The sequence below is a fragment of the Nycticebus coucang genome, chromosome 7 (genome assembly GCF_027406575.1).
Source record: "Nycticebus coucang isolate mNycCou1 chromosome 7, mNycCou1.pri, whole genome shotgun sequence".
NCBI classification, from domain to species: domain Eukaryota; kingdom Metazoa; phylum Chordata; class Mammalia; order Primates; family Lorisidae; genus Nycticebus; species Nycticebus coucang.
The window spans coordinates 61,561,885-61,583,433 of NC_069786.1; the positions used below are offsets into that span (position 1 = coordinate 61,561,885).

At 35.2% G+C, this 21,549-nt stretch overlaps 1 protein-coding gene across 3 annotated transcripts in view; it reads left to right on the forward strand.

Moving 5' to 3' along the window:
- The window catches only part of LOC128590433 (sodium channel protein type 2 subunit alpha), a 154,797-nt gene that overhangs the window by 104,679 nt on the left and 28,569 nt on the right, over positions 1–21,549 (forward strand). For all 3 annotated transcript variants that reach the window (XM_053597749.1, XM_053597748.1, XM_053597750.1), the window contains exons 17-19: positions 6,434–6,913; positions 17,341–17,461; positions 19,480–19,634. In XM_053597749.1, the coding sequence (XP_053453724.1) occupies positions 6,434–6,913; positions 17,341–17,461; positions 19,480–19,634 (756 nt within the window). The remainder of the gene's footprint in view (positions 1–6,433; positions 6,914–17,340; positions 17,462–19,479; positions 19,635–21,549) is intronic.

Here is a 21,549-nt window from a genome sequence, read left to right on the forward strand (position 1 = left end):
TTCATTGCTAGATTTCAGCCTCCCATGCATTACCTTAGATCAGTGGTTCTCAAGCTTCCTAATGCCACGATCCTTTAATATAGTTCCTCATGTTGTGGTAACCCCCAATCGCTACTGGCAATGAAAATAATTTTATGGTTGGAGGTCACCACAACATGAGGAACTGTATTAAAGGGTCACGGCATTAGGAAGGTTGAGAACCACGGCCTTAGATAGTTCTGATTGATTTTTGAAATAGCAAGAAATATGAGTAGTGTACAATCCAAAAATATGGACAATAGCTTAAAACCACAGGCACTGATCATTTTGTAGTTTCTGTGGGTTGAGAATTTGGGAGTAACTAGGTGGTCCTGGTTCAGAGTCAGTCATGAAGTTCCTGTCAAGATGTTGGCTGAGCTATAGTTATCTTGACTATAGGGCTGGAGGACCAGCTTCTAGAAGGCTCAATCTCAGGATTATTGGCAAGAGGTCTCAGTTATTTTGGCGGTTGGTTGAACATCTCAGTTTTTCTCTACTGTGCCTCTTCTCAGGGCTGTTGAATATCCTCACGCTATGGCAGCTGGCTCCTTCATGATATAAGAGAACACATGATATAAGAGAGAAGGCAAGAACAAAGTCTTCTTTATACTCTAATCTTACTCCATCATCTCTGCCATATTCTTTTTTTTTTTTTTTAATTGTTGGGGATTCATTGAGGGTACAATAAGCCAGGTTACACTGATTGCATTTGTTAGGTAAAGTCCCTCTTGCAATCATGTCTTGCCCTCAGAAGGTGTGGCATGCACCAAGGCCCTGCCCCCCTACCTCCTTCCCTCTCTCTGCCATATTCTATTTATTAGAAGCTAGACACTAAGCAAAGTTTAGGTTCTACTTTCTAAAAGGAAGAGTATTATTTATGTTTATTTATTACTATTATTGTTATTTTAGACGGAGTCTCACTCTGTCACCCTGGATAGAGTGCCATGGCATAATCATAGCTCACAGTAACAACCTTAAACTCTTAGGCTTAAGTGATCCTCCTGCCTTAGCCTCCGAAGTAGTTAGGACTACGGGTGTCTGCTATGTAACCTGGCTAATTTTTATATTTTTAGTAGTGACAGCTTCTCACTCTTGCTTAGACTGATCTTGAACTCCTGAGCTCAAGCAATCCAGCTACTTCAGCCTCCAAGAGGGCTAGGATTACAGGCATGAGCTTCTACATGTAGTCTATTTTATCTGATTTTGAGACAAGGTCTCACTCTTTCACTTGGGCTACAGTGCAATGATGTGACTATAGCTCACTGCAACCTCAAATTCCAGGGCTTGAGCAACCTTCTACCTCAGCCTCTTGAGTAGCTGGACTACAGGTGTGGGCCACATTGCCCAGGTAATTTTTCTATTTTTTTTTTTTTTAATAGGGACAGGGTCTTGTTTTTGGTCAGGCTGGTCTCAAACTCCTGGCCCCAAGTGATCCTCCTGCTTTGGCCTCTGAAAGTTCTAGGATTATAGGCATAAGCCATGTAGACATATAGTTAGAACCTCTGTAAGTTGATCACCCAAGGGATTGTAACAAACTGGTCAATATAGAGAGGAGGCCAATATAAGGAACTGAGCCTACTGTACTGATATGCACACGTGATGCATGTCTAATTTGTGAAAATTAGGTCAACTTAAGGAGGTGGTCAATCTAGGGGGGTTGTCAGCTGTGAAAATTCTACTGTATTTTAGAGCCACCAGACTCCCCAATACAATTTTAAAATATTTGTTTTCAGAAAATTATGAAATTACATAGAAAAGAAGGGTCATAAGATTACAATAAACAGAAACAAAGAATGATTATAGATTGGGTTATAGATTTGATTTCATTTCTGATATATATTGGCAAACATTGGAAGAAAAGAAGAAAAAGCAGAGAACATAATCCTTTATGACAACAGTGAATGGTCAGACTATAACAGAGAATTCAGAATGGGAGTAGTCAAAAGTAAGTTTGGGACTAGATTATGTAGAGTTTAATTTATGAAAAATCTGTGCATAATAAAATGGATTTTTCTTTCAGCAATTCAAAGCTACAGATGGATTTTTATCAGGAAAGTAACAATCAGTAAGTGACATTTTGGTAAAATTTATATATTAGGAGAATGCAGAGGAAATTTAAAGAGGAAGAAACTCAGCCTAATATGTATCATCTATTAGCTTACTGAAATAAATACATTGCAGTAATAATATATAATTTTACAGAGAATTCATGTTGAAAAAAGAATGTCAGGAAGTACCAAGTAGTACCTGCACCTATGGATGGCATTCACTATTAATTTAGATAACTTCACATGCATAAAAAGATATTGATCATAAAATAATCATTTCTATCTATTGGCATACATGTATATTCTGAAACTTTAAGAGAAAAACATAAAAGTTCTTCTTTTTTTTGACTATAACTATGAGTTAAAAACATTCTCCTCTTTGTGAGGATCTGAGTATATCTCCTGAGTGGCTAAAGTAGTAATAACTACCACTATTAAGACACCGTATTAATATTGCATTTGCTTAAGTAAGACTGAATAAACTTGATTTCACTGTCTTCTACAATGCTTGTTTCCCATTCTCTCTGGAAGAAGGGAAAAGTATCCCCAAAGCAAGCCAGTATAACTTCCTCCCAACACACATAGGCTACCATCTGGGGCTCCACCACAATCCATGTAATAGTCACAATAGATGTGACTGCCTGACCAATCCCACAGGCAAGACAGAGGCAGAGCCACAGACTGCTCTTCCCCAAGCCAGGATTTTTATGAGCCATTCTCGGTTTCCTCACATTGTGGCTAGGGATTCTTTGACAGGCTTGAGGCAGGTGCAACTTTCTTCTGCAGAAAAAGAATACAACTTTTTGAAGTCAGCTAGATCTAGAAGTAGCAGACACAGTCTTCTCTTTCTCCAAGTAGGGGTCAGACAATAGCACACAGGAAGGATGTGAGGGGTTCCTCCCATGACTGGGGAATCAGGATGGAGAAACTATTAATATATACAATATATTTTAATCTTGAGCCCAATGTGAAAACTATGGTAACATTTCCATTCCAAGAGACTAATTTGAGAGATAAGAGTTGATGAACTAGCACATTTATGAAACAGGATTTAAGAGTTCTGTCCCTAAGTGAACTGGCTCTACTCTTTTTCTTCAAGTTGCCTTTGATTATGCCAACATCATGGGCTGGCTGTTGTGTCCATACCTTTTGGCAGCAGAGAAGGTCCAGCCAAAGACATTAATTTGACTCACATTAGTATTTTTAGGGAAATAAGGTAAATAGAAGAATCATGTTGTGAAGGGTAGGTTGAATAATGGTAACAGTGATAACAATAACAGCTAAATTTTCTCAAGTGTTCAGGTTGTGCCAGGGCCTGTGCTGAGAGCCACATGGATTCTTTGATTGAGTCCTTGTGAGCTAGGCACCGGAAAGCACCAGAAAATTATGTTTATTTTATAGACAAGGAAACTGAGGTTATGCTACTTATCTAGAATCATACAGTTAGTAAGTGCCAGGAGCTCAATCGTACTCAGCTCTCTAATTCGAAAAGTTGTGCTACTCTGTTATGTCAAGTAATTTGTGGAACAAAGGGAAACAAGTATTTGTAAGAAAAATTTTAGCACAGCACCACCACATGGAGATTGGCTGCTTAAAAAAATTCACTGAATTTATGAGAAAGAAAAGTAACATGTTCAGAGAATATTTTTCTTTGTGATAATAGAATAACATTGATTTAAGTTATCAATTCATGAAATATCATATAAACAACTAGAAAATAATGGTAAACTTTATGACACTGACTCTAAGTATGGTAGGAGTTCCAAGAAAGGAAATATCAGTAAGAGTGAACATGGAATACTATTTTCTTATCCATTCTGCAAACATAGCACTTTAGAGTAAAGACATTAGAATTAGACTTTCAAAATACAAACAACTGTGATCTGGGACAAGGAACTTAAGCGACATAGAAGCCTGCTTTCTCATCTATAAAACAGTAATAGTAATAACTCCTGCCTTACGTAATTATGAGGAACTATGTGAACCAGCCAGGTGTGGTGCTAGTTAATAATGCCTATAATTCTAACCCTTTGGGAGGCTGAAGCAGGTGGATCGCTTGAGCTCAGGAGTTGGAGACCAGCCTGAACAAAAGCGAGACCCCGTCTCTACTAAAAACAAAAAACTAGCCAGACATCATGGCATCTGCCTTTAGTTCCAGGTACTGAGGAGGCTAAGGCAAGAGGATCGCTTGAACCCAGGAGTCTGAGGTTGATGTAAGCTGTGATGCCATGACACTCTACCCGGGACAACATAGTGAGCCTCTGTCTCAACAACAACAAAAATTTTTAAATTAAAAAAGTATATAAAATTTTAAAAAAACAATGATATGAACCTTGTAAAATGCTTAGCCCAAGGACTGCTACTTACTGAACGTTGAAGAAAAAAAGCTCGTTTTACCATTACAATTGTTATCTGGTATCACTACTGATATAGGACCTGGCTGTAAGGCATGTTTTTGACCTAAAAGAGCTCCCAATCTACTAACGAAGAATAATCCAGTACAAGGTGATAGAGATGCGGGTAAGAAATTCACAAGGACAGAATGGCAAAGGGTAGCAGGCCGTGTAAACATGAGGGTAAATGACATTTACAAACAGAGGACTTGCCAAATGTGTGGAAGAGGCACGATAGACTAGCTCTTACTCTAGGAGGCTGCACTGATGTTTATCAAGGAAAATTTCCCAACAGACTAGGAAAATACATCAATAAGCCTTGGAAAATAAATGTGGAAAAAATTGGGCACCAAAATTCAGCTTTTTGTGGATAAAAAAAAAAAATTAGCATTCAATTTTATTTTTCATCGCATATCATTTTTTTCTTCAAAATAAATTCAAAGACAAATCACAGCAAAACATAATTATACTGGTACATGTCAGAGGTAAAAGAGCAGGTCATGCGATGATTATCAGGAGCTGAGATAGAGGGATTGGCAGTTGTGGCAGTGGATTCCTTCAAAGTTACACATAGTCCGCATTGGATCTTGCATATTTTTCCCTTGGTTTTTTGCACTAACGTACAATAGTTAGACAAAAGTGTCTAAGCCTTATTAACATGATAGAAAGATAAGAATCGAGCAAGAATGCAGCATCCTTTTCAAAGAAGTTTTACTTTAAAAAAATTCTCCAGGATTTCTTTTTTGTACTGTAGCTTGAGCATCCCTAATGTCAAAATCTAAAATCTAAAATGCTTCAAAATCCAAACCTTTCCAAGTGCTGACAAGACACAAGTGGAAAATTTCATCCTGACTTCTTGTAATGGATCACAGTCACAACTTTGTTTTATGCACAAAATTATTCAAAATGTTGTGTAAAATTACCCTCAAGCTACATGTGTAAGATATATATGATAGATAAATACATTTCATGTGTAGGCTTGGGTTCCATCTCTGAGATATCTCTTTTTGTATATGTAAATATTTTTAAATCCTAAATCTGAAACATTTCTTATCCTAAACATCTTTGAAAAGGGAGCGTCAACCTGTATTTCCTTTTTGCATTTGTCTCCCTCCACTGCTAAATTCTTCGTTTGTTCTGTATGCTTAAATGATAAGGAACTCATGGACATTATCAATCAAACCCTGAAAAGAATTATGTGACTCAGTCGCATGCTCCTCGGAATTCCTGATTTCTTAGTACATTATTTTTTTTGAGTGCACACAGCGGAGTTAGCATCACTTATCTTTTCACTCATTCATACCAGTGGAGACTATTTTTGAAGACCCAAGTTATAGAAAAATTAAATTGGTGACCTTATTCATGGCAACACAACACCACAACTCTTAATTTAATATTAACATCATTTTATTGTATAATAACAGTTTCTTTATAGTATTCCCAACCATTGTATAATTATAGTGACCATGATTTTCTGAATCAAAAACTGGGACTTCTGATCTGGGGATAAATAAATTTTTCTCTAATTTCCAAGTTATCTAAGAGCAAAGGCACAAAAGTCAAATCATATTTAAATATATTCAAATCATCTTTCATCTAGGAAAGAATCATAATAAATTATTAATGTCTTAGGAAATTTAGATTACACGATCAAAATAAAACGTAGGATCCCAAAATAAAATTTTAGCAAATCAAAATAAAACTTTTTTTTTTCACTTTTTTTCCCCCAAATATAGTTGTCTATATATCTCTTTGGGACTTGAGTTTAATATAAAAGTTTCCTGTAACAATGATTTCAATGTTTTTGCAATGACTAAAAAGGAAATAGTGTTAATAATATTATTTGACCTTGGTCAGGTATTTATTTCATTCACCTTGTTTTCAGAATAGTTTATTGTGAACTAACAAAATTGTTAGCTAAAATGAGGTAGACAACAGAATATTTCCATCACCTGTTTTCCTGCTATGTTGTAGGTTCTGAATCTCTTCTTGGCCTTGCTTTTGAGTTCCTTCAGTTCCGACAATCTCGCTGCCACTGATGATGATAATGAAATGAACAATCTCCAGATTGCTGTGGGAAGGATGCAGAAGGGAATCGATTTCGTTAAAAGAAAAATACGTGCATTTATTCAGAAAGCCTTTGTTCGAAAACAGAAAGCTTTAGATGAAATTAAACCTCTTGAAGATCTAAATAACAAGAAGGACAGCTGTATTTCCAACCACACCACCATAGAAATTGGCAAAGACCTCAATTATCTCAAGGATGGAAATGGAACTACTAGTGGCATAGGCAGCAGTGTAGAAAAGTACGTAGTGGATGAAAGTGATTACATGTCCTTTATAAACAACCCCAGTCTCACGGTGACGGTACCGATTGCTGTTGGAGAATCTGACTTTGAAAACTTAAATACTGAGGAGTTCAGCAGTGAGTCAGATATGGAAGAAAGCAAAGAGGTAAACATATTTTACTAAGGAGATGTTTTGGTAATACGTATTTCTGTTGCTTTAAAATCATCAGATTTTTAAAAATTATGTTTCCTTCTTATAAGAAAATCGAAAATGCTGATCAATATATTTTCTATGGCAAAATTGGTGATACTAAATTAATGACAAATTAGAATATAGCTAGACAAATGATAGGCTGACTTATTTTGATATTAATATGCAGGTTAATATGAATTATTTGAAGCGTTTTATGAAATAATTTTAGATTTTTGAAAATGCCTCAGTTTATCTGCTTTCTGCCTTGTTATTTGCCTGCAATGGTGGATTTTGTATGTCCTGGGAAAATAACTGATGGGCAAGTAGTTCCAATTCTCTTGTATATTCTTGGTTATTATGAAATACTTCATGAAAGGTGATATTATCTTTTTTTTTTTGCCTTTTGGTTAAGATCAAGTGCATAAGCTCTTACTTAGTTTACACAGGCTTATTTACTAATGCAAAATCTGATTGGCTTGATATTTCCATGTAGTTTCAGTTTACATTAAGTGATTATTTTAAGGAAGAAAAGGTATTGAGGAATCACACTAAAAATATGTTTAATCCTACCAAGCTCAGGGCTTGATGTTTAAATGAACAAAAAGCCTTAATATAGTATAGAATGCAAAATTCTAAATTTACCAACTCGGTAAGTCTTGGCAGTTTAATGTATTCTTTTATAAGAAAAGTAGGAATACCACAGTATGTTTCTGGTTTCTTTTGCTATTAACTATAGATTAATAAGTGCAGAGTTGAGGGGAAAGTGGGGAAGGAATTTAAAACCATCCTGTTTTACTGTTCAACTATACAAAAGTGAAGATAAACTTCCCAGTAGTTTAAGCATGCATAAACAAATAAAAATTACAATCAAAACCAAAAACATGTCCCTTTTTCATTTTCATTTGAATTGTTGGATAGGGAAGATAAAGGCCTCTGTTATCATTCTTATTTTAAGAAAGAAAAATGATACGGATAAGTTTGGGGCACTGACAGAATTTAAGTAGTATAACATTGTTTTGATAATTAGGGATCAGTCAAAATTATGAGGAAAAATTCAGATATGAAAAGAAAACTAGATATTTCAGTCAGCATTCCTGCACAGGGTGTCCATAAAGTTTGTGTGCAGTTCAAAATACACAAATTGCACATGAACTTTATGGACACCCTGTATTTATTATAATTTATTTTGATAAAATTACTAAAGAATATGCTATTTTCCATTCTTCCTTCTTTGTAAGGTAGATAGTAGTGCTAGTACAGTGATTAGGTAGAAACAGAGGTTAGATATGAAATGGACACAATGTTTAAATATAGTTACTAAATACTAAGGTATAAATAACAGGTCATAGCTACCAGTTTCACGAAATAACTGAGGAGACTCCAGGACAAAGTAGGAAAACCTTATAGCTCAGGGCAAAGCATCCTCCTGTGAATGAAATTTTGGATGAGCGGAGTTAGTTGGGTTATACTGAAAGGATGGGGCCCAATTTCTCATGTTATATGCTAATCGAAGCTGAAGTCAGTGTTTAGAAAATAGAATTGGGTCATTACAATTTTAATGTACAGTCTCTTGTCATTATTTTGGCATTATGCTTCATAGTGGATATTTTTCTCATAGTAAGGAAAATCAATTTTTATTTTCAAACATACTTAGTTCTAGGGTATGAGGATGAATGATAAAGAATCAAATGTCAAAGCCATCAGCTGGTTTAAGCTCTTAACTAAGTTTGAGTATTTTTGGAGGTGTGCTTAATTTAACAACCAATCTTCATAACTTTCAGAAATTTTAAAGCCTTAGACTTTCCAAAAGACCATGCATTTTGCCTCACCTCAAGCCCTTCTGTTTGACATGAGAGGAATGGATGTCCAGGAAGGTGGAGTTTACTGCAGGGAAAATCTAAACTCCCTTCCTAGTTTCTCTTGTTACCATTAAGCTTTTTTGTTGCTAGTTAACACTGAGTTAAGTCCTCCAAAATAATGTTTGTGAACTCAGTATTTTGGAATCAGAGGCAGAGAACTGTTTTTCACAAAATTGTTTTATTGTGTAGAAGCCGTTCAATACCTTCCCATCGCAGAGATCGTTGCCTTAGTGTTAAAGTTATTTGGAGGAATTTTTAATTATGGTATTATATTCAACTTTCCAGATATAGATTCATAAGTAAAAAAGGACTAAGATAATAGTTTAGGAAGGGAAAATGTGTGGGCTTTAATCTTTCAGCATTTTATCTGGTAGCACTACACTAGAATATTGAAGAAAATTTAAGCGATTACTCAAGAATTTCAAACACTGTCACTTGAAATATCTCTTTAGTATTTGTCTTCTAGTCATTTTTGTTCATTTTTTAAAACTGGGGAGATGAAACTGTAGTAAGAAATGGCATGAGGCTTTTGCTATTCCTTTCTTAGTTTTATTTTTTTAATTAAAAAAGGAAACATTTTTCTTGTTTTGGAATGTCTAGTAAATTTCTTTTGATACAGCGAATGAGTGAACTTATAGGTTATTTAGGTGTTTGAACTAAGTGCTATGTCTTTGCCAAATTGTGTAATTCTTTGGTAATTTTCTGTAGATTATCTAGAAGGTATCATTTAAAATTCATGTCACAATCATGTACGCTTTAACTTTGATGTTATTTTGATTATATTTCATGTGATTCCTTTTGTGATTTTGAATAACTGATTTTTCTTTTGGAGATTTTAATAATGTTGAATCCATGCTTGAATGATTGTTTTTTTGAAGTGAAATTTAGTAGTATGTATGGTGACCTTCACTGCTTACCATTCTTACTTCTCACAGGGGTAAAATCAAGCTGGAGCCATCAAGAATGCAGCTCTGGTGTTTTTTAACCAGCCAAAAGCTCGTGTCACCACTTTTATCCAGGTTACCCAAGCAAGTTGTACATATATAAATATAATCAGTGACTTTTGACTGGCCTGCATGTTACTCAGCTACGTTCCTTGCCCATCCATTGGCAGTAAAATAAAAACACGCATAGCTGCTATTATGCTGAGTCATACAAAGCATGGTCAGGCGAGTCTGACAACCCTAACTTTTTTTTTTTTTAAGATTTAGTTGCTAATTTTCTTACAGATTTTAACAGAAATGATATTCAATAAAAAGTAAAAGTGCATGCCTTTATGGATTATTTAATTTCCATTTAATGTTACAGAGTTTTAAACATTCTTAGGGCCTGTAGGAGAAATGTAGGTGCTCTTTGAAAAACTTTTGCAGAAAAGTTTTCTATTCTCTGCCTTTTTAAAAAATATAGCCCCAGTGAGGATACTTTGCTGGTAATTTTTTGTTTAGTGTCATAGTAAGTTTTTCTGAAGGGTAATCTGCAAATTAAAGCAATCCCTTATTCATGTGCAAACTTCCTAAAGGATGTTTTAATGTGATAATAATGTAAATGAATTGGAATGTTTCTATTTTGGCTGCTGGCAGCATGGGTATAATTTTTATCTGCTTCATCTTAGGGAAAATGGCATCGCTTTTTTTAGCAACGGAAACAAGTATTTTGCATTTAGAATACAATTCTCTCGGTGATTCTGTTTATATTTACCCTAAAAACCCTTAGACTGAAAGAAAAGAAAATAAATGTCTTTGTATAGCAATTAATAACAATAATAATATTAACAAAGGACTTACAGGTGGTATGCTCATTATGAAAACAGACCTGGGGCCCTCCTTTGTCATCCTCCGGGCTCCTGTGTGCTTTTTGATTTTTTCTCCCTCCTCTATTTCATCTACACCTGCTGGGAAACTTTCTCCCGAAGAATATTGTTTGAATATATCATGATCTACAAACTATATAGGAAAGGAACTATGGGCTCTTTTTCCTTTGGAGTTTTTAAAATGAAGGGACAGCCCTTGTCATGTGACCATGACATAGGTGTACGCTGCAGTTAGAGGAACATTCATTTCCTGATGTATAGACCACGGTTTTGTGCACAAATATGTTACGCATATTGTTCAATCCAATTTAGTCATTTTTTTTTAAAAAGGTAATTAAATACTTTGTCTCCTGATGCAGTTTCCTCTCCTTCTGCTATTAAAACTGTAAAACAACCCTATTATAAGATATTCCAGTTTTTGAAAGAAACAATAATCCGGCCATTTCTGAAGCATTCTTTTATACTTTGGAGCAAAATATTTGGTTACTGATATTCTGTATTTCTGAAAGAAAGTACCTTACATGTTGGAGGCAAGATGGACAGTTGCTAATTGCTCACACTTAAGCACAGATACACATGTACAGAAGGAGTGGAGAATAATTTTTTCCTATTATTCATTAATTGTTCAGAAAGCATGAGATTTGGGTTTATTATGATAATGGGTTGTTTTCTTCAGTTTTTGGCTGGGGCTGGATTTGAATCTGCCACCTCTGGTATATGGGGCTGGACCCTACTCCTGGAGCCACAGATGCCGACCTAATGGGTTGTTTTCTTTAGTTTCTTGGAAAGGCAAGCTTACTTTTCTTATTCTCCGAATATTCTATTCAGAAAGACATTTGGGGGAAGGTGGGACCATGAGGTGAAACATCTCCCAGAGTATCTAGGGCGGTTAGCTGGAGTAAGTGTTGTGGAACACAGACTCAGCAGGAACTGATGGATTTATTCTCAACCCTCACATAACATTGCAATTTCTCATTTCCTTGAAGAAGTCTTTTTCTTCCTTCTGTGAACATTTACCAGTCCCCTAAAGAATATAATAAATTCCAATACAGAAAGAGGAAGGGGGATAAACATGTGTAGGGAAGGTTTGAGTAAGCAATGGTGGAATGGGTTTAATGGGAGCCCGTCTATGGCTTCATCCCGGAGAACGTGCAGTCCTCATAAGGAAGTTTTCTGGCGGGATAGTGACGAGGGGGAGAAAAGGCTTTTCTAAATATCTTTAATGTAAGAACAAAATGGGTCAAACATACGTGTCTTTGGAGCATTATTAATCTGTTGAGGGCCCGGACATGATGATATAGAGTTCCTCTTGCCATTCCAAGAAAGATATTAAAGATTATGCTATTTATGATTTCAAAAATGTTTTAATGTACACATTATAAGCACTAAAATGACTTTCTGGATAATATACTATAAAGAGCATGATTATTTTTATTTTTCCATATTTCTTATTTAAAGAGTAACACCAATAATTTCTTCTATATTAATGTGTCACTTTGGTCTTGAGTCCCATCCCAAAACAAAGCAAAAACACCATCACTTCCATTGTTCCAGGATGAATATTTTGTTGTAAAATGGTCCTGAGCGCTTAAGGACAGGTTAGCAAAAAAATTGCCATTCTTAGAGACCAAAATAGCCATATATGGAATATTTGATTTAACCTATATTTAAAGTTGTTTTTTTTAATTCCAATTCTTTTATTAAGTCACATTAGTGTGTTTCTTAGACTTTTGCTTAAAATCACATTAGAATGTACCTCTCTTTTTCCAAATTATATATAATATCTACTGATTACATTTTCTTAAAAATGTATCTTAGGTTTATAATGAGAAACAAATGTTGCTATAAAAAACTTAACAGGAAATGATTTTTTCTCTTCCTTTTTCTGTTGTGATTATTTTTTAAAAATAATTCACTTTAATTTACTTTATGAAAGAAGATCATTAGTTTGCACATGATATTTAATTTATCATTGATGTGGAAAGTAAAAGTTTGACCTATTGTGTTTAAAAATACAAAATGAAATATTGCTTCTTAACATCTATTAGATAATTAAGCAAAGTCTGAGTCTTCCCTGCTAAACTCATATGAGTGTAATTGCCCAGAATTTAAGAGGATCCCAGAAGATTTTCAATGAGAGCCCTACAGTAGGAGATATCCACAAAAAGTCATTTAATTAATATTTCCATCTGAAAGTACATAATTGCCAATGCTCTTCAGAGCAAATAAAATTGGCTTTTTGGGGGCTTTACCATCCTGAGGTTGGAGGACATTCATATTTTGTTAAAGTTTGACGAGGCAAGAGCTCCTCTAACAATATCATTCAGTCCACTTGCCTCCTGACATATAAATAAAGATTGTAAAAACAGAATCGAAATAACCATAGTTACCAAAGGAAAGTATACAACTTGTCAAACTGTTCTACTTTTAACTAGTTTCTATTTTAGTCTCTTATGTAGTATTTTTCAGTGAATGATGCCTAAGTGGGAACAATTGCAGGCAACCTTTAACTGAAAATGTTCCTTTAAAAGTGTCCGAGTTGTAACAGTTCCATATAATGATACACATTTTAAAGTTCTAATAGGTGAATTCGCACTGCATTTAGGATGATTATAATTATAACCTTACCTGGAGCTGAAGATTTTTATATTCTTAATTTGATTCATTTGATTTTTATGGGCTTCTTATACATTTTAACAACATATTTTCTAATATTGTAACATTTGTCTGGAATGCAATTTCAAGGTCATTGAATTGATGTCTTTCAGAAAAGTTTTATAAATCATAATTGCTTGCCTACATTTCAGGATCATCTCTTAGAGTACATTTTTTGCTTATGGAATATTCTAATGTGTATTTAGCCCAACATTAATAAATACCAAGATTATGAATATGTGAATTAATACTAAAGTTCATGATGAAAAAATAGGAAATCAACAATCTCACAAGTATTACCTTGAAAATACAAGATTTAATTAAATGTCTAGGCTACTAGATGCTTTAATTTGATAAAGGAAAGATTTGCTTATGAATCATCAAGGCAATTCTCTAGAAAATTCTGGCAGAATGGGGTAGGGAAGACCTAGAATCCAAACACTGGTTCAGTATGACTTTAGACAAGATGATTAAACCCACATTTATTTCTTTAAATACGTACTAGTTTGGTTGAGGGGAAGGGATGATATGTACCTTACGTTCTGTGTACCAGAAATACAAAAGTATTCGAGTAATACATGTGACAGTTCCTGTGCTCTAGATCAGGGGAAGGTGGGGCAGGATGAGACTGTCTCAGAAGGAGGTTCCATACCCCACTGTGACTAGAGGCTCATGTCCATACTTGTTGAGTGAGAAGAGGAAAAACACCTTCAAAATGATTCTCTACTAGTTTTCCTGACTCCAGAGTTAAACTACAATTTACTTCATAGACTCATCTTTGGTCTGGACAATTGGCAGCTTGTTTTTGAAACAGCACCCATAATCCTAAGCGTTATTAATCATTACTTATACAACTCAGGATCTTGAAGGATTTGTGTTACTCTGAAATTAAGAAAGAATATTATTTATATTCTTTTGAAAGTAAAAGTAAGTTTCAGGAGATTTTAGGAGCAGTGGTTGTTTAAAAAGTCAATGTACTGGTCGTTCAAATCATTTACTCAACAATCGTTTATTACATACAAACATTGGAATAGGATTCAAAGATGGCAGAAATGTGATCTTTGCTAAAAGTAATAAATCTAGAAGCACGATACCTTCCAATTGCACTTTTAGAAAAGTAATAACCTGACATTTAGACAGGTAAATATTTGGCTTTAGGTAAAAAGGTATCTATTAATTCTATACCAGAACTAAAGCACTGCACTAAAAGGAAAAGGAAAATCAATGTTCATTTTTCTGTTTTTAAATGTCACTTAAATAAGAGAAGAATATAGGAATGATGCCTTTTATTATTAGAGTTTCCAGAGATAATGAATAAAAAGCAATTAGAAAAAACTAAATGGTTCTCATTTTCAACCAAGTATGACAAACTGATTAATAGTCTCTAATTAAACTAGTTGGTGAACTGTTAATTTGAACAAGCTATTGAAAACAGACAATTTATTCAATATTTAATGAAAATCATGTTGACAATTTGGAGTCTGTTCTTGTACTTGGTGTATTATTCCTAGGTCCTGGAGTGTGTTGTTCTGCTCCTAAATGTCTTACAAGCAGGTTAGGGAGATCAAAATCCACGTATCTGAAACTATTTGACCCACACCTTACCAAAAGTCAAACAAAATGTATGGTAAACTGTAGAAAGAATTATGAACAGTCTAGGGCACACATTGTAAGTGATATTGGATGGCAGGAGTTAGGAGTCCAGACTTGTTGGAGAGCCTATGAAAGCAAGAAAGCAGCGTGATGCAAAATCGATGGTGAAGAGAGAAATGGGTGTGGTGACACAAATCTTCCCAAAGGCATCTGAAGTGGTAACAACCCAGCTACTTGGCAGTAGGAGTGATCATTGATGTTACAGGGATCCTGTGGAAAATATACACATTTTAAACCAAGATTTTCTGAAATACTTTCTCCAGTGACATCTCTCAAGCTCTACCAAGGACTAGCTTTCATTCTGTTACGAGTTTTTCCTTCATTTATTCACTCATGCATTCATTTTTTTTTTTTTTTGTGGCCGGGGCTGGGTTTGAACCCACCACCTCCAGTATATGGGATTGGTGCCTTACTCCTTTGAGCCATAGGCGCCACCCCATGCATTCATTTTCTTAACCAAATCTATTGAGCATCTGCAAATCACATAGCACTGATGTAGACTCTGAAACAGTTGTTCCCCATTGCCAGCACGCACAGTGGAGGTCTCTGAAAACAGGTGCTCATTTTCCCCATGGCCCCCCTGACGTCTTACTTGGTTCTGTGTTTGCAGTGTGATCTGTGAAAGGAGTATTTTTCATTTCGTATTGTGAACTGTGAACAGTTAGATTAGGAGTGACTAAGTTTCAGTTTTTCCAATTATCTGTTTTATTTTTTAACATCCTGGAAATGACAAGATCAGTCTTATCAGGTGCCTGATATGTAACATATTTATTAGCTAGATTAAAACTAGAAAATATTTTAGTCATTTCTTAGTCAACTATCCATATATAATCATAGATAAGTATAACAACCCAGAAACAAAAGTTAGGAAATCAGAAAAAGTCTAAAAAAATTAAAACATTGCAAAACATCTTCTCACTTTGGTTTTTCATCTTAGAACAAAATCTATCCCAATTTTAATAACAAATATATTACTATTATTTATCTTCTCTAATGATATACCTAATAAGTAAAAAAAGAAATCAAAAACCTTTAAACACCTTATAATATATGTTTTTTGATTTAACTATTTTGGACAAATTAAAAAATAACCTCCAGACTAATTCTAAGAAGGCATGAGATTTTATTCTATCATTGATGTTGTTAAATTACCTGTGATAAAAACATTTTTAATCTCATATGTATGTTATACATCAATGTTTTTACTTCATCAGCAACACCATGCTAAGTGAATACTTTACATAAAGAAAATTATTATTAAAAAAAAAGAAAATTATTATTATAAAATAAAGAAACCATCTTCCTAGGGAAAATTCATATAATCCTCAGACCAAATATGAGTATAGTATTTCTAGTCTGACTCCAGCATCCATTTGATTCTAGTTCAATGTAGTTCAGTGTGCATTTTATCATGTGCTTACCCCATCCCTTTGTAAACTAGCTCTGACCAGCTCAACCATTAACTAATGTTATGCACTAATGGTAATAACATTGTCACAGGTTCGAGAATGCTGTGGCCCAAACTACTCTGATTCCGCGTGGCACTCACACCTGGCCCTGCATCATTCCTGCCACATTTTGAGACCAGGTTAAAGAATGGGATCCCTTCATTTATGCTGATCCCAAGCATGGCCTGATATGGCTAAAGTTTATTGCATTTCACGAATTAAGAGAACTTCTTTCTATTACATTTTCCTTTTGGTGATATCTGATTTAACATAAAGGAAAACAAAACAACCACCAAAGATTTATTTCAGCCTGTACTAACAGGACAGGTAAGAGTGCCAAAGTAACAAGTAGTTTCCAAATGCACAATGAAACACAGGAGTGCATTGGCCAAAGAGAATGCAAAATATCGGCTCTTGCTATATAGCTAACAATGTGCTGCTCTTTTTGGAATTAGAAAATTATAGAATCTGTTTAATAACAACCAGTAGTATATGTTTTCATGTCAATGAAAAGTGGATGAATTTAGACTGTTGCTGTTTATGTGCACTTGATCGAATCTTTTCTGAATTTGACATGAAAATACACTTGTGCAGCTTTTGTTGGTTGGGTCACAATTTTAGAATAAAACAAACTGTCCCATTTAACAACTAATTGACAAAAGCAAGATCACAGATGACCATCAGACTCTGGCAGCTTACATAAGCTTTTTGCAGGATTTTATTTCAGAATCTCCATACGTGGGTTCAAACAAAAAGTTATTTCAGTTGTTAACACCGTATTTTAAAAATACTGTGGTGCTGTGTCTAATCTTGTGACCCCATACCTTTACCAAAGCAGATTGGCATTATGTTTAAGTTATTCTTAAATTACAGATCAAGAAAATGCATACAGAAGACTAAGGGGTACACCTAATGAATATTTATATTGAGATGAAAGAAAATCATTAAGAGCTTTTTTGTGCGATTGATTTTCAGAAGCTAAATGCAACTAGTTCATCTGAAGGCAGCACAGTTGATATAGGAGCTCCCGCTGAGGGAGAGCAACCCGAGGTTGAACCTGAAGAATCCCTGGAACCTGAAGCCTGTTTTACGGAAGGTAAAAAGCAAAATGGTGACATTTGTGGTCACTAGTTGCCTCTTCTCTACTAACCTTTCCTATCTACCGGTCTATATATCAGCTATCTATCTGTACAGTAATTACCTATACCTGTCTACCAACTGCATTTGCTACTATTTTTACATTTTTTAATAACAAAACAGAGGCCATTATTGAAAAAGCAAACTTTAATTTACATAATTAAATATTCTTATTTTTAGAGATCCTGCTCAAATCTGAGAAATGCTACTAACTGGCTTTTCTGTGGCCTTCCGTGATATCTTACAACCGAGAAAGCGAAATCACACGTATCTGTAATAGGTTTTTAAAAATAAAAGAAAAAATAAGGAAGTGAAAGAAGTAATTTGCTGTTGACTTTGTTGTCGTTGTATGATGAGTAGTAGTTCTGAAATGTTCATTTAAATCTGTCCTTGAAAAATAAATAAATAAATAAATAAATAAATCTGTCCTTGAAAACAGTCTTCTGTATTAGTTAAGGTCAAATTTTTTTATTGTTTCTGAACAAAAATAAGTCATAAAAATATCAAAATATGTTCTGAGTTGAATAATATGGGGCAATATCTCACTGGGTAACCTCAAAAGGATTTTCTGAGGTAAGCTAAAGTTTTCTTAGCTGAAGTATGGCGCAATTATCTATTAATAATAATGCTGTGTATGAAACCACCCAAAACCTTGGGCTCTAAACTACAATGGCAGTCTTTTTTTTTTTTTATTGAGACAGAGTCTCACTCTGTTGCCCAAGCTAGAGTGGCATGGCCTCAGTTTACCTCACAGCAACCTCAGACTCCTAGGCTCAGACATCCTCTGCTTTAGCCCCCTGAGTGGCTGCGACTATAGGGCCCATCATGATGCCTGGCTAGGGTCTTGCTCCTGCTCAAGCTGGTCTCGAACTCCTGACGTCAAGTGATTTTTTTGCCTCTGCATCTCAGAATGCTAGGATTACAGGCATGGGCCACTGTGCCTGGGCTACTTTTCCATTCTGGACTCCTAATTCTTAATGTTCCAGTCATCGTTTCTCCATCCTCACAGATTCAAGTTCTGTTCCTAGATAGGATTCTTATATGTCCTTCAAGATCTAGCCCCAAATTCATCTCCTCCATAAAGCTCAGAAATTAGCTTTACCAAAAAACTCTAATAGTATAATACTTTGTCTTGTGATGCTTCTTGCTTTCTATAACTGTAGTATTTTGTAAACAAATCATCCCTACTTAAAATGCACATTCTGTGGAGATAAAGCTATATCTTACAATGTAATTCTTTAGCTCTACCAGGTATTCAATAAAGATTTGTTGAAAAGCCTTTGATATAATAGTTGACAAATTATACAAAGGTGTTTATTGCATTGCTGTCATTAATGGCCAGAATTAAAGCAACTGAACTATCAAATAATAGCAGAATATTTATATAAATTCTAGTAACTTATTTAGAGAAATATTATGAAATACTTCATAAATTATTTACTTAAAATAGATGGGAATTGTTAATATTATCATTTAGTGAACTAATCAGAGTTTGCATATATATAGAATGCCCATAGAGAAGTGGAATTACACTCATAAGATAAGGACAGGATGGGAATATCAACTTTTTGGTAGTTGTATTTTTTCCTTTAATTTTTCCATTTTTGGCCACTTTTTACAATGTAATATAATCCATTAGACAATCCTATAAACATAAAAATAAAATTTTTGAACAAGTGATTAAAAAGCCATATAGATGATTTTGATTTCTTTTTAAGTGGAAGCCATCTTATAAAATAAAAGTTGGTTATTGGGTGGTGCCTGTGCCTCAAAGGAGTAAGGTGCCGGCCCCACATAACAGAGGTGGCGGATTCCAACCCAGCCCCAGCCAAAAAACTGCAAAGAAAAAAATAAATAAATAATAAAAGTTATTTACAATGTATCATCAGGTAATAATATTGACAAATCTCTCACCAACACAAATACACATCATCAAAAGGTAATTATTTTCTCTTCATTTACTCCCACATATTTTAGACTGTGTACGGAAGTTCAAGTGTTGTCAGATCAGCATAGAAGAAGGCAAAGGGAAACTCTGGTGGAATCTGAGGAAAACTTGCTATAAAATAGTGGAGCACAACTGGTTTGAAACCTTCATCGTTTTCATGATTCTGCTGAGCAGCGGTGCTCTGGTAGGTGATGCGTTGTCCACTCTTCACCTTTTCAGTTAAATCCTTTACCTTCAATTAACCTCATATTGCTCACTTTTTAAGTAAAATGTTTGTGAGAATGAAAGAAAATATGTGTGGTATGTTTAGCACAGTGTGAGAGGTTCAGTAAATAGCAACTTTCTTACTGTGTAGTCCTGGGATGAAATCAAACTCAACTCATTATGATTTCTTGAAATGTTTAAAGAAGGATCTTTCTGACTTTTCATCATCAGAGGCAGTTCTTATTAAGAGTTATTCTTAGTAAAGCATCACAAGAATGGAGAAGCATGAATCCTATGTACTCAATTTTGATATGAGGACAATTAATGACAATTATGGTTATGGGGGGGAAGCAGAAAGAGGGACGGAGGGAGGGGGGTGGGGCCTTAGTGTGTGTCACACTTTATGGGGGCAAGACATGATTGCAAGAGGGACTTTACCTAACAATTGCAATCAGTGTAACCTGGCTTATTGTACCCTCAATGAATCCCCAACAATAAAAAAAAAAGAGATAATAGAGAAAAGTTAGAGGCAGAAATTGGAGTTGTATGGCCAAGGAAGACCACTAATGCCGACAGCCTCCAGAAACTAGAAGGGGCAAGGAAGATTCTCCCTAGAGCCTTTTGAGAAAGCACAGCCTGGCTGACACCTTGAGTTTGGACCTCTGGTCTCCAGAACAGTGAGAGAATAAAATTCTGTTGTTGTAAACTAAAAAAAAAAAAAAGAGTGGCTCTGTAGATATGATGTAGGATTATCAACTAAATATCAAACTGCTTCATCTCAGCTCCACGCTGCAGGGAGCTCATGTGTCTGGTACAGAGTGATTTGCTACAGCCAACCACAGTGAATGGCAAATAGCAGACTAAACTAATTACTGACTTTTAGCAAAGTGAAAGCTTTGCAAACTTAATTTATGTCTAGTTTTATTCAATGGCACAATCAATGTAGTCAAAATATTGATTAATATAATGAAAATGATGTGACCCATTTTCCCAGTCGGTGACACAAACATGGTCGCATTCCTTTTATTTTTTCCACTAGTTAATGGAGAATTTGGTGAGTTAATTTCATTAGGAGGATTATTGCATTGTATCTGGAGGCTTCTAGACCCACTTCTGATTTAATGAGGAATCCTGTGTCCTGTCATGTACTCAATACAATGGAGGGTGAGCCTAGCTTTTTAATCCCAAGTGGAAAGAAAACTATGAAGTCTCATCAGTGAGAAGATTGAGTTGGATAGATAGGTCTTTTCATTCCAGAAGGTTCAGGGGTTTCTGCAAGCTGAGTTCTCTACCCTTTATCAAGGGCTCTGCTCAATTATGTAAGAAGCAACTTTCAGACATGCACTCACACACATGGAAGAAAGAGAGAGAAAGACAGAGAAAGAAAGAAGGAAAGAAAGAATGAGAGAGAGGAGAAAGAGACAGAGAGAAAAGAAAGAAGGAAGGAAGGAAAAAAGAAAGAAAGAGGGAGGGAGGGAGGGAGGAAAGAAGGAAGGAAGGAAGGAAGGAGGAAGGAAGGAAGGAAGGAAGGAAGGAAGGAAGGAAGGAAGGAAGGAAGGAAGGAAGGAAGGAAGGAAGGAAGGAAGGAAGGAGAGAGAAAATGAGAGATGGAAATCCTTTCCCTTTTCCCTAGGCTGAAGGGCCTCCTTGCCTTACTCCTACATTACTGGGAGAGTACATTCCCGTTAGCCTGTACTTAACAAGACAGAGCTACTCCCAGGTGACTTTCCACCTCCGGGTCTAGACAAAAGCATGTGGCAAGCTCTCAAAAATTTCAAGTTCTTGTTATCAAGTACATTGATAGCAAAATATAAAAGTTATTTAAATTCTCGATTGACTGAAATGTCCAGCCAATAGTTACCCGTGTATAAATAATTATAAAGTAAAATGCAGCC